This window comes from Ranitomeya imitator, chromosome 3, assembly GCF_032444005.1.
Source record: "Ranitomeya imitator isolate aRanImi1 chromosome 3, aRanImi1.pri, whole genome shotgun sequence".
Taxonomy (NCBI): Eukaryota; Metazoa; Chordata; class Amphibia; order Anura; family Dendrobatidae; genus Ranitomeya; species Ranitomeya imitator.
Window position 1 is genome coordinate 49924954 of NC_091284.1, and position 9763 is coordinate 49934716.

Consider the following 9763-nt stretch of genomic DNA (forward strand, 5'->3'; position numbering starts at 1 on the left):
TTCGGAATGTAGAGTAATGCCATGCAAAACTTATCCTTCTACGTTAATAATTAACTACTCTAACGGATTATAATTAAAAGTTCAGGGTTAACGATAATTCATGATGAAAAAAAAGTCGCATTTTGCACGTTAACTCTTCGTGCCCTGCCTAGTTTATGAGTAAGGCACGTCTGTGGGCATTTGTGGGAAGTACTGTTAATTAGCAGCCAGGAATAATTGCTTTAAGGTGGCATAAGCTGCAAAGTCTGAGTCCATGTCACTTGCAAAAGACGTGCTCCTCCTGCAAATTTCTAAGCCAGCTGCTTTTTTTTTTTTTCTTCCCCCCCCCCCAATCTCCCTCCCATCCCCATGATTGATGACATTGGCCAGGATCCAGCATAAGGAAGGGTTTTGTTCCTCCAGGACTACGCACGAAATGAGATCACATCACTTCAAAGACTTAAGGGGAGGGCTCACAGGACAAGCCCCATAAATTCCAGCACAGGGTGTCAGGCTCCTGCAGTCATGATCCAGAGTCAATCCTGTTACTAGCTGAGCATAGAGTCAGTGCAAGGCACTGAGAGCTTCTAGCAAGCCATCTCCAGGGTCCTTCAGCCTCAGACCCACCACAAGTAGAAGTTCTCCCAACTTCCAAGACCTGCGCGCAATTACGCACTGAGAACCTTTGCGCTACTTTTTTTGCATCACTCTCGCCTCTTTCCGGTGCCCAGGATGAGGTGTGTGCAGTGTCTGCTGCCCTGTATGGCAGCTTTGGTCTATGCCCGGATTGTCCAAGGTGTAATATCAATGGAAGAAGAGTTAGTGGTCCCTGTCCAGGGTCCGGCCAAGGATGGCAAGGTGATATACCGCCTGGATGCATTTGGAGAAGCCCTCACCTTGGAGTTAGAGCCTGATCCAAGTTTCCTTTCGAGGGACTTTAGTCTGCAATATGTGGGTAAACCCAAGTCTACTGGAGAAGACCCTACAGTGTCTCTTCCTAACCTGGCTGACTGCTTCTATTCTGGCACTGTCAATGAGGATCCATCCAGCAGTGCAGCCCTGAGTCTCTGTGCAGGGATCAGGGGAGCTTTCTATTACAGAGGAGAAGAGTTTTTTATCCAGCCCAGCAATCACACACTGACAATGACTTCTTCCAGCACTATGGTCCTGCATCTGGTCAGCAAGAGGAGTCGTGTCAAGGCAAAGTGTGGAGTGACTGACAATTCCCAGCAGCAGCTGGACACTGATGAACCAAAGTTCATGGAACCTATGGCACTACCAGGTATGGTGCAGTCCATGTATTCATTTATCTCTTGCATTTCATTGGAAAAAAAAAAAAAAAATCTGAGTAACTTTTTCTAAAAAAACATTTTCCGTCAAAAAATATGAATATGAAATGAAAGCTGCACAATTTCCCCCTCGGTTAGGTCTCTTTAGGCCAATGAATCAGTGCCCTGGAGTCATGCCAGTATGTTATATTTTTTAATATTAATAATAATGGTGGCACAACTTGCTGGGACTTAAGGTGTTAAAAAAATATGTAGTTATGAATGACTTAATTCTAAAAAATTGGGCATGCTAGTGCTTGTATACAGTTCTTCTTAGAAGTGAGCGAATTACACCTTTCTGGTATTTTATCCCCTGTTATATAGAACTGGGTTAAGCCCAAATTTCCATTCATAAAAAATGCCGGTAGTTGTGCTAACAATAGAAACATAATGGAGGATTGCTACAGCCTCGGGCCATTGGGTTTGTCCTGTATGGAATGGGTTGGGTATATGGGAAGCTGAGGCTGAATGTGTTAATTCAGAAGCTGAAAGTCAGCACAAGGGTACAGTGTCTCGGAAAGGTGCTGTGGTTTCAGGGTCAGAGAAGCAGTCAGCCGTTTGGCAGGAGTCACAAGTGCTATTCCGTGATTACATGGGAAAGTGAATGGTCTTACATCAACTACCTTCCATGCTAGAAAGGTGAAACGTGACTTCGATCCTATGGCAAAAAAAGATTTGTGAATCATGGACAATGTAAAAAAAAACAGAAAAAGATTGACGAACTTCCAGATTTTGCAGTCTCATTCATTTTCTTTCTTTTTTTCCAGGATCAGGAAACTCACGGAAAAAGAGATTTGTCTCCAGCCCCCGCTATGTGGAAACCATGCTTGTGGCTGACCAATCTATGGCTGAATTTCACGGGAGCAATTTAAAGCACTATCTCCTTACCCTAATGTCGGTAGCTGCTAAGCTTTACAAGCATCCCAGCATCCGAAACTCCATAAGCCTGGTGGTCGTGAAGATCCTGGTCATCTATGATGAGCAGAAGGGACCTGATGTGACATCCAATGCCGCCCTGACGTTGAGAAACTTCTGCAGCTGGCAGAAGCAGCATAATCCACCCAGTGACCGCCATGCAGAACACTATGATACAGCAGTTCTGTTTACAAGACAGGTAATTGACTCTGATCCTAATCTTCCCATAATGTTCTAGTTCCTCCTCAATCAAATTATAATCCTACATATATTAGATTGTGTAAAAATGGTCAGAACGAGGCTCAAAATAAATTCAACTGTAAACTAAGAGTGGAAAAAAACCCCTACTGTGCTCTCGAATGTTTATGTGCTCTCCAGCGAGGGCATCTTGCCAGAGTTAAACATTTACTGCCAAACTTTTAGTCCCTGATCTAATTAATATTGAAACTGCTCTTTTGCTTTTAAGGATCTTTGTGGAGCAAAGACATGTGATACCCTTGGGATGGCCGACGTTGGAACCGTTTGCGATCCAAGTCGCAGTTGCTCTATCATCGAAGATGATGGCTTGCAAGCAGCTTTCACCGCAGCCCATGAACTAGGTATGTGGCTTTACCGTGAGACTGGGATATGGCTTAGGTCTTACGTAAACAATTCAGGAAGGAAATGCTCAGCTTAATGTTTGTTCGGAGACACCAGGAGGACAGGCTTGAGATTTTTTCTTTTTGAAGCCTAGTGACTGCAGAAACCAGAGAGGAATGCATCCTAAAGTGCTAAAACTTTTATGATGAAGTACTTGGGATATTTGCAATCTTAATATCTCCTAGGCTTTCCTCAAGTGCGTCGTTGAGTTTAGAACAGAGCTGTAGAGTGCATTTCACATCATGAAGACTACTGAAAATTGGTCTCTTGAATATTTCTATAACTCCAAAATGTCCTGTTTCCAGGTCATGTGTTTAATATGCCGCACGATGATGCCACACAGTGCTCCGGATACAATACTGAGAACAAGAATTCCCATATGATGGCGGCAATGCTCTCCAATCTGGATAGACATGAACCATGGTCTCCGTGTAGTGCATACATGATCACGTCTTTCTTGGATAATGGGCATGGTAAGTTTTACTAACTTTGCTAATTGGGTTACCAGTACACCGTAGAAAATTGTCAGCCAAATTGACAGATATCTCTTCCTTACATAACATACATGTATGTGTAAGCCAGAAATCTCTGTCTGTAGCTTTTATCCCACATGCATAGAAATCAAATATCCCAGATCCTTCATTCCCACAATGTCCTCTTTTGAAAGAGTTGGGAGGCCTCCTACACATTAAATGGTTAAATGGTCATCTGGTTCTGCCAAACTCTGTAGGTTTTCTATGATTAACCTAATTTATATAGTGGCCTCAAAATTTTTTTGAGTTTGTGTAAGGTATATTAGCTGGATAGGTGCCAGTACTTATTGCAGAACATTTTTTTAGTAGTTGCCAGTAGATCTTGATTCTCTGTAGCTTCCAGCTTCTTCACCCTTTAGTAAAACAGTCCAGGCATGTAGAGATGTCACACTCTTCGGGAACATTTTCCCTGACAAACATTGTTCTCAAATATTTCTCTATTGCTCAATTAGGAGAGTGCTTACTGGACAAGCCAAGCCGACCCATCCAACTTCCATCAGATCTCCCTGGAATGCTGTACGATGCCAATAAGCAGTGCCAATTTACATTTGGAGAGGAATCCAGACATTGTCCAGATGCCGCCAGCACGTGTACGACCTTATGGTGCACTGGAGTCTCTGGAGGACTTCTCGTCTGCCAAACTAAACACTTCCCCTGGGCTGATGGAACCAGTTGTGGAGAAGGGAAGTGGTGTCTGAAGGGCAAGTGCACAGAGATGACAGACAAGAAACATTACGAGGTACATTTCACATTTCTACCTTTTTCATCTAAATTTTTGGAATGAATTAAATATGACTCAACATATATTATTTTAGATAGTACATTGATTTTGGTACTAATGAAAGGCTTGTGTGCATTTGGACTTGAAGAAGTCAACATTTGATATGGTTAGATCTGAAAGAGTTTGCAATGTTTTACAAACTAAAGCAACCAGGATTGTATCACCATAGTCTATGAATATCAACCACATCCTACATGGTCTGAAAGGTATTCATACTTACTAATGTCCCCTGTTTGTTTTTGCAGACTCCTGTACATGGTGGTTGGGGAGCATGGGGATCATGGGGCCAGTGCTCCAGAACTTGTGGTGGTGGAGTCCAATACTCTCTTCGGGAATGTGATAATCCAGTGCCAAAGGATGGTGGAAAATATTGCGAAGGCAAAAGGGTTCAATATCGTTCATGCAGCGTGCAGGATTGCCCTGAAAATAATGGTGAGTGACCTGAAAAAAATGTTCAAGCCTTGGAAATGTTTTTTCTTTTTCTAAATGGAACCTGGGTTCTAAAAATGGTCCTTTTAATACCCTCAGGTAAAACTTACAGAGAGGAGCAATGCGAAGCTCATAATGATCTCTCCAAGACACCTGGAAGTGGACCAAACGTTGAATGGACACCCAAATTTGCAGGAGTCCGTCCAAAGGACCGTTGCAAGCTTGTATGTCGTGCAAAGGGCACCGGATTCTTCTTTGTGTTGAACCCCAGGGTAAGTTCACAGAATTAGAGTTTCTGTTTGGATTAATGAGGAGTGTTAAACCAGAACATCACTCAACGTTGACCAAAAAGCCCTGATACCACTCACATCTGTGGTTCGTCGTAATGCCAATACCACCCATTAGATTACGTTACCTTTGGGCACATGTGAGCACATACACCTTATCAGCATGTATTAGTGTTTTAAGAGTGTCTAAGACATTGTGTAGAAAAATATTTAGAATTGAGAGTCCTCAGTGGTCAATTCTAAATACTTTTCTATCTACTGGCTAACACGGTACCAAGATATATATCTCTCCTGTAAGACATTGTGTGGCATCACAAGAGGTACTGGAACATGTGACAAGAATTATGTAGCACCTTAATCATTAAAATCTAGAACCAAGATGTCATAGTAGTTCAGAATATGGAAACCGCATATTGATTTTAATCTATTTTTCTTCACTTTGCCCTTCGCAGGTAGCCGACGGTACTCCATGTAGTCCTGACTCAACCTCCATATGCATCCAAGGTCAATGTATCAAGGCCGGCTGTGATCGTGTCATAGGTTCCAACAAGAAGTTTGACAAGTGTGGAGTCTGTGGAGGAAATGGCTCCACCTGCAAGAAAGTATCTGGGACATTTACTAAAGCAAGGTACGTCCAGTGACTTTTTTGCGATTTAGGTATTGCAAAAATCTTCATTCGATATATTAGGAGGCTCATTAGTAGGTGGATGTCAATTGATCTTCTCCAACACATACTACTCTAATGTCATCCCAACCCTTGACTGGCCATCAATTTAATATATATTAAGTGTTTGAACAAAGTTTGTTCTGCAGAGTCTGGGAAAAAAATAAGGGGCACATTGAGTTTCAACATGTCCAACTTTTGTTCTTTCCCCATTCAGAGCACGTGTATGCTCAGCCGAACTGAGCATGCATGTAAGTAGGGAAGTAGGAAGGAATAGCTGCCAGTTGAAAGAGCATTTAGCTGATAACTATTAAGGGTGGACACCTTTAATGTTAGATATTTTACAAATTCACAGTGCAGCTCATAGTACTAAGGTCCATTTTAATCAGTTACTAATCAAGCATTTCTTAATCTACACACATTTGCAGAATTTAGTTTTGAACGCAATATTTATTATTTATTTTCCCCTTACAGACCTGGGTATCATAATGTTGTCACCATCCCTGCCGGTGCAACAAACATCGAAATCAAGCAGCGTAATAGCAGGGGTTCCATGCACGATGGCAGCTACTTGGCTATAAAGGCAGCCGATGAGACCTATGTCCTCAATGGTGACTACACATTAACCACCTTGGAACAAGATATTTCCTACAATGGCAACTTTTTAACGTACAGCGGTTCTACTGCCTCACTAGAAAGAATCCGCAGTTTTAAGCCACTCAGGGAGGCCATCACTATACAGGTCCTCACTGTGGGAGATTCACAAAGACTGAAAATCAAGTACATTTATTTTGTCAAGAAACCAGCTCAACCGGAAAAGCCTTTGAATAAGAAGAAAGAATCCTTCAATGCTATACAAGAAACAATTCTCTCCGAGTGGGTTATCGGAGAATGGGGTGAATGCTCAAAGACTTGTGGATTAGGCTGGCAGAGGAGATCTGTAGAGTGCAAAGACTTAAGGGGTCAACCTTCAAAAGACTGCCCTAACGAGCTCAAGCCAGACGATGTCCGGTCATGTGCAGACATTCCCTGTCCCCAGTGGCAATTGGGAGATTGGTCCTCATGTTCTAAGACCTGTGGGAAGGGTTTTAGGAAGAGACTCTTGAAGTGTGTGTCTTACGAGGGCAGCAATTTGCCTCAAGACAACTGCGACCCTTTAAAGAAGCCAAAACATTTAATAGACTTTTGTACGGTTTCCAACTGCAGTTAAACAGCGTTTCACCGTGAATAATACTAGGTTGTTTAAAAAAAAATTATCATCGTGCTGTAAGCGGAAGGTCAGGTAGAACCAGAGGATGGAAAGTTGTTGACCGGGAACAGTGCAAATATCTGCTGATTGAGTTGGGTTGGACCATCAGGTTGAATAAGTTACATAGGTATGAGAGAAGGGCATATTACTGTCTCCATATCCTTCATCTTTAGACCTCCTGGGGCATTTTGGGTTTATTTTTAAACTCTTTGGAGTCTGTTACCAGTTAGGTTTAAAGCCCAAAAGATGGTAGCCATATTATGTATTAAAAGTACTTGGGCTCCTTAAAGGAGATCTGACAGTTCTTCTGGACTTCATCTGTTTTGGTATTTCTCATAATATGACAAATCTGGGTCATCTTTTCCTATAACTCTGCCTAGTACCATTCTTCTGTAATTCCTCCTTAAAATTTTTTTAATAAGTTAACAATTGATTGTTGCCAGTTAGGGGGTGTGTCCCTGCCCAGACTGACACTGACCAATCAACGATGCCCGTGTCTGACTCTGTAGAGACATGCCCCTCCCAGTGAGAATGGTAGCTCTTAGCTGTTATTCCATAGATAGAGTTCAAGGAGGAATAACAGAGGAACGACACAACTCAGAGCTATGAGAAAAAGTGCTCCAGAATTGTTTTTTCATGGTGAATATCAATATTTACTAAAATACCATATCAGGAGAGTTGACAGATACTCCTTAAAAAGCCCATCATTTTTTTAAGGGTCCTTCATATGTATTTGAATATTGCCCTTGGTTAGTGTTAACCTACCTCATTTAAGAAGGGCAAAATCGGGAGCTGGACATGATCAGTATAATTCATGATGGCTGCTATCATAACACAGTATATTTTTTATAAAGCCATATTCTCATTTCTTTGAGACATGCAGATTAAGGGGGGACCAATATCTCTTTTTGTTTGCTAGGATACACATTTACTATATGGTACCTTTTTAACCCCTGCTGTAATTTTTCTGTTTTATGATAGTTCACCAAATGGTCATTTGATCACTGATCATATAAACCTTTTTAGGGATCACAGAAATGTCAAATTCTACAACGGGGGGGAGGGGGGGTCGGGGGGTGTTCACCCTTCGTAATACACAAGTTTTTCTTAAAGGACTGAAATAAGTGACATTCCAAAAAACATTTGAATAGGACGTATAAGACTTTCTATAAATATGAACATCACTTGTGTATTATATTAGTATTTCCTGCAAAGAGGGGGACTGCCAGATGTGGAGGGTTTTGACATCTGGTTCCAAATAATGTTCTCTGAGGAAACCAGAAACATAGATGATGGGCTGAAGGGGAGGGGGCTCTAAATTTTAGGCCAGTATAGATTATATGAGATTGTACATACAAAGAGATATAACATAAAAAAAGGTATATATCCTCCATATTCCAGATATGCAATATGGAAATATATTTGGTAGACAGTCTTGGGGATAGCAGGTCCATCCGCAGCTGTTGGCCAGCCGGCGTGCGTCAATAATCTGTGTCAGGTTGGAGAATATGACTTTGGTGAGTGAGTGTGTGCGTGCGTTTGTATATGTATATATACAGAGTATACTTCATAAGTATTTGCTTCAGCTCCTTCCATGAAGGGATCCTTTAATGACACATCATATACCTATTTATTTTTGTACAATCAGTCCGATTATATTTTAAGTTATCGCTTTCTATAACGAGAAAAAAAGAGTATTTATGCATTATTATTATTATATGTAACTAGAAATATTAAAAGAACACATTGACATTCCCTAACCATGTTGTTTCAATTTTTTTTTCTGTCGTAATAACAAAGTGGATTCTGAGTATAGTTTAACGTAATTTTTTTTTTTTCTCAATAGATTTGATTGGTTTTTTTGACACGGAGCTCTAAATCATCTGCAAACATGTAGATTGAAACCATAACATGTAGCTCGCATGCAGCCACCACTAGAGGGAGCTTACTGTATACTCTTTATACATAGAATATCATAATAACGCAGTATGCAGTAAGCTCCCTCTAGTGGTGGATGGAAGCAGTTTAGTGTTATCACTTATTTATATGCAACAAGTTTAGTATCAGAAACACAGGGTTGTGACTGTAGACTTATGAATCCCCCTAGCGCACGCACAGTGCGTTGCGGTGATTCCCCTGGAGGGTATGTATGCATTGTACATACTCATGGCCAGAGCCCAGCCAGTGGGCGTTGCCTCGCTCCATACACTTGTATTGAGCAAGGTCACACCCCGACTAGTGATGCCGCTATCCAGTGGGTGTGGCTGACTAGAGGACAAGGCCGTGCCCTCTGGTAGGCCACACCCACTAGTTCAGATGTGGCCTTGCTCAATACAAGTGTATGAAGCGAGGTCACGACCACTGGCCAGGCTCTGGCTGGGAGTATGTAAAACACATTCATAACTTCCTGTCCAGGCTCAAAAACCTGTGATTCCCTGCAGGGCACAGTGTGTGCGCTGGGGGGGATTCATAAGTCTACAGCCACAAAGAGTGACTGCAGACTTATTAGTTTGGACCGGATGCCTTTAAAGGCCTCTGTAATCATTAGACAGCTATCGCCAAAACAACTGCCATCCCTCCATTTCTCATAGTGATGGCCACCATATAGCAGACACCCACTTCCTTTCTGCATTGCTTGTGTAGACGGTACAGCAGGAATTGTGTCCTCTATGGCAGCAGCTGCAACTGATGGGAGTTGACGGTCAATAAAGAGTCAATAGACTAGACTAATGATCGTTTGGCAGACAGCTCTCTCTCCCGACTCTCCAATACACAGGAACGCTCAGTTGGGCACTTCTGTGTTGTCTATCAGAGAGCCACCGCCAGACACTTATAGCATCAGTTTATCTCCCGGAGAAAAAATAGAATCGGTCAATGGCAATCCAACTGGGCAGATCCTTCTCTTCCCTAACATCGTCTGTCGCGGAGAGTGAAAGGCTTCAATACACATTAGGGCTAT

The 9763-nt window shown here is 42.0% G+C and overlaps 1 protein-coding gene across 1 annotated transcript; it reads left to right on the forward strand.

Moving 5' to 3' along the window:
- The first annotated feature begins 498 nt into the window (after positions 1-498).
- Positions 499-8564, forward strand: ADAMTS1 (ADAM metallopeptidase with thrombospondin type 1 motif 1). The gene is made up of 9 exons (XM_069760864.1): positions 499-1261; positions 2075-2421; positions 2689-2821; positions 3167-3334; positions 3847-4133; positions 4421-4607; positions 4704-4876; positions 5344-5519; positions 6030-8564. Exons 1-9 carry the CDS (start codon positions 712-714, stop codon positions 6763-6765), a joined length of 2757 nt encoding a protein of 918 aa, XP_069616965.1. The 5' UTR covers positions 499-711; the 3' UTR covers positions 6766-8564.
- The last annotated feature ends 1199 nt before the right edge of the window (positions 8565-9763 follow it).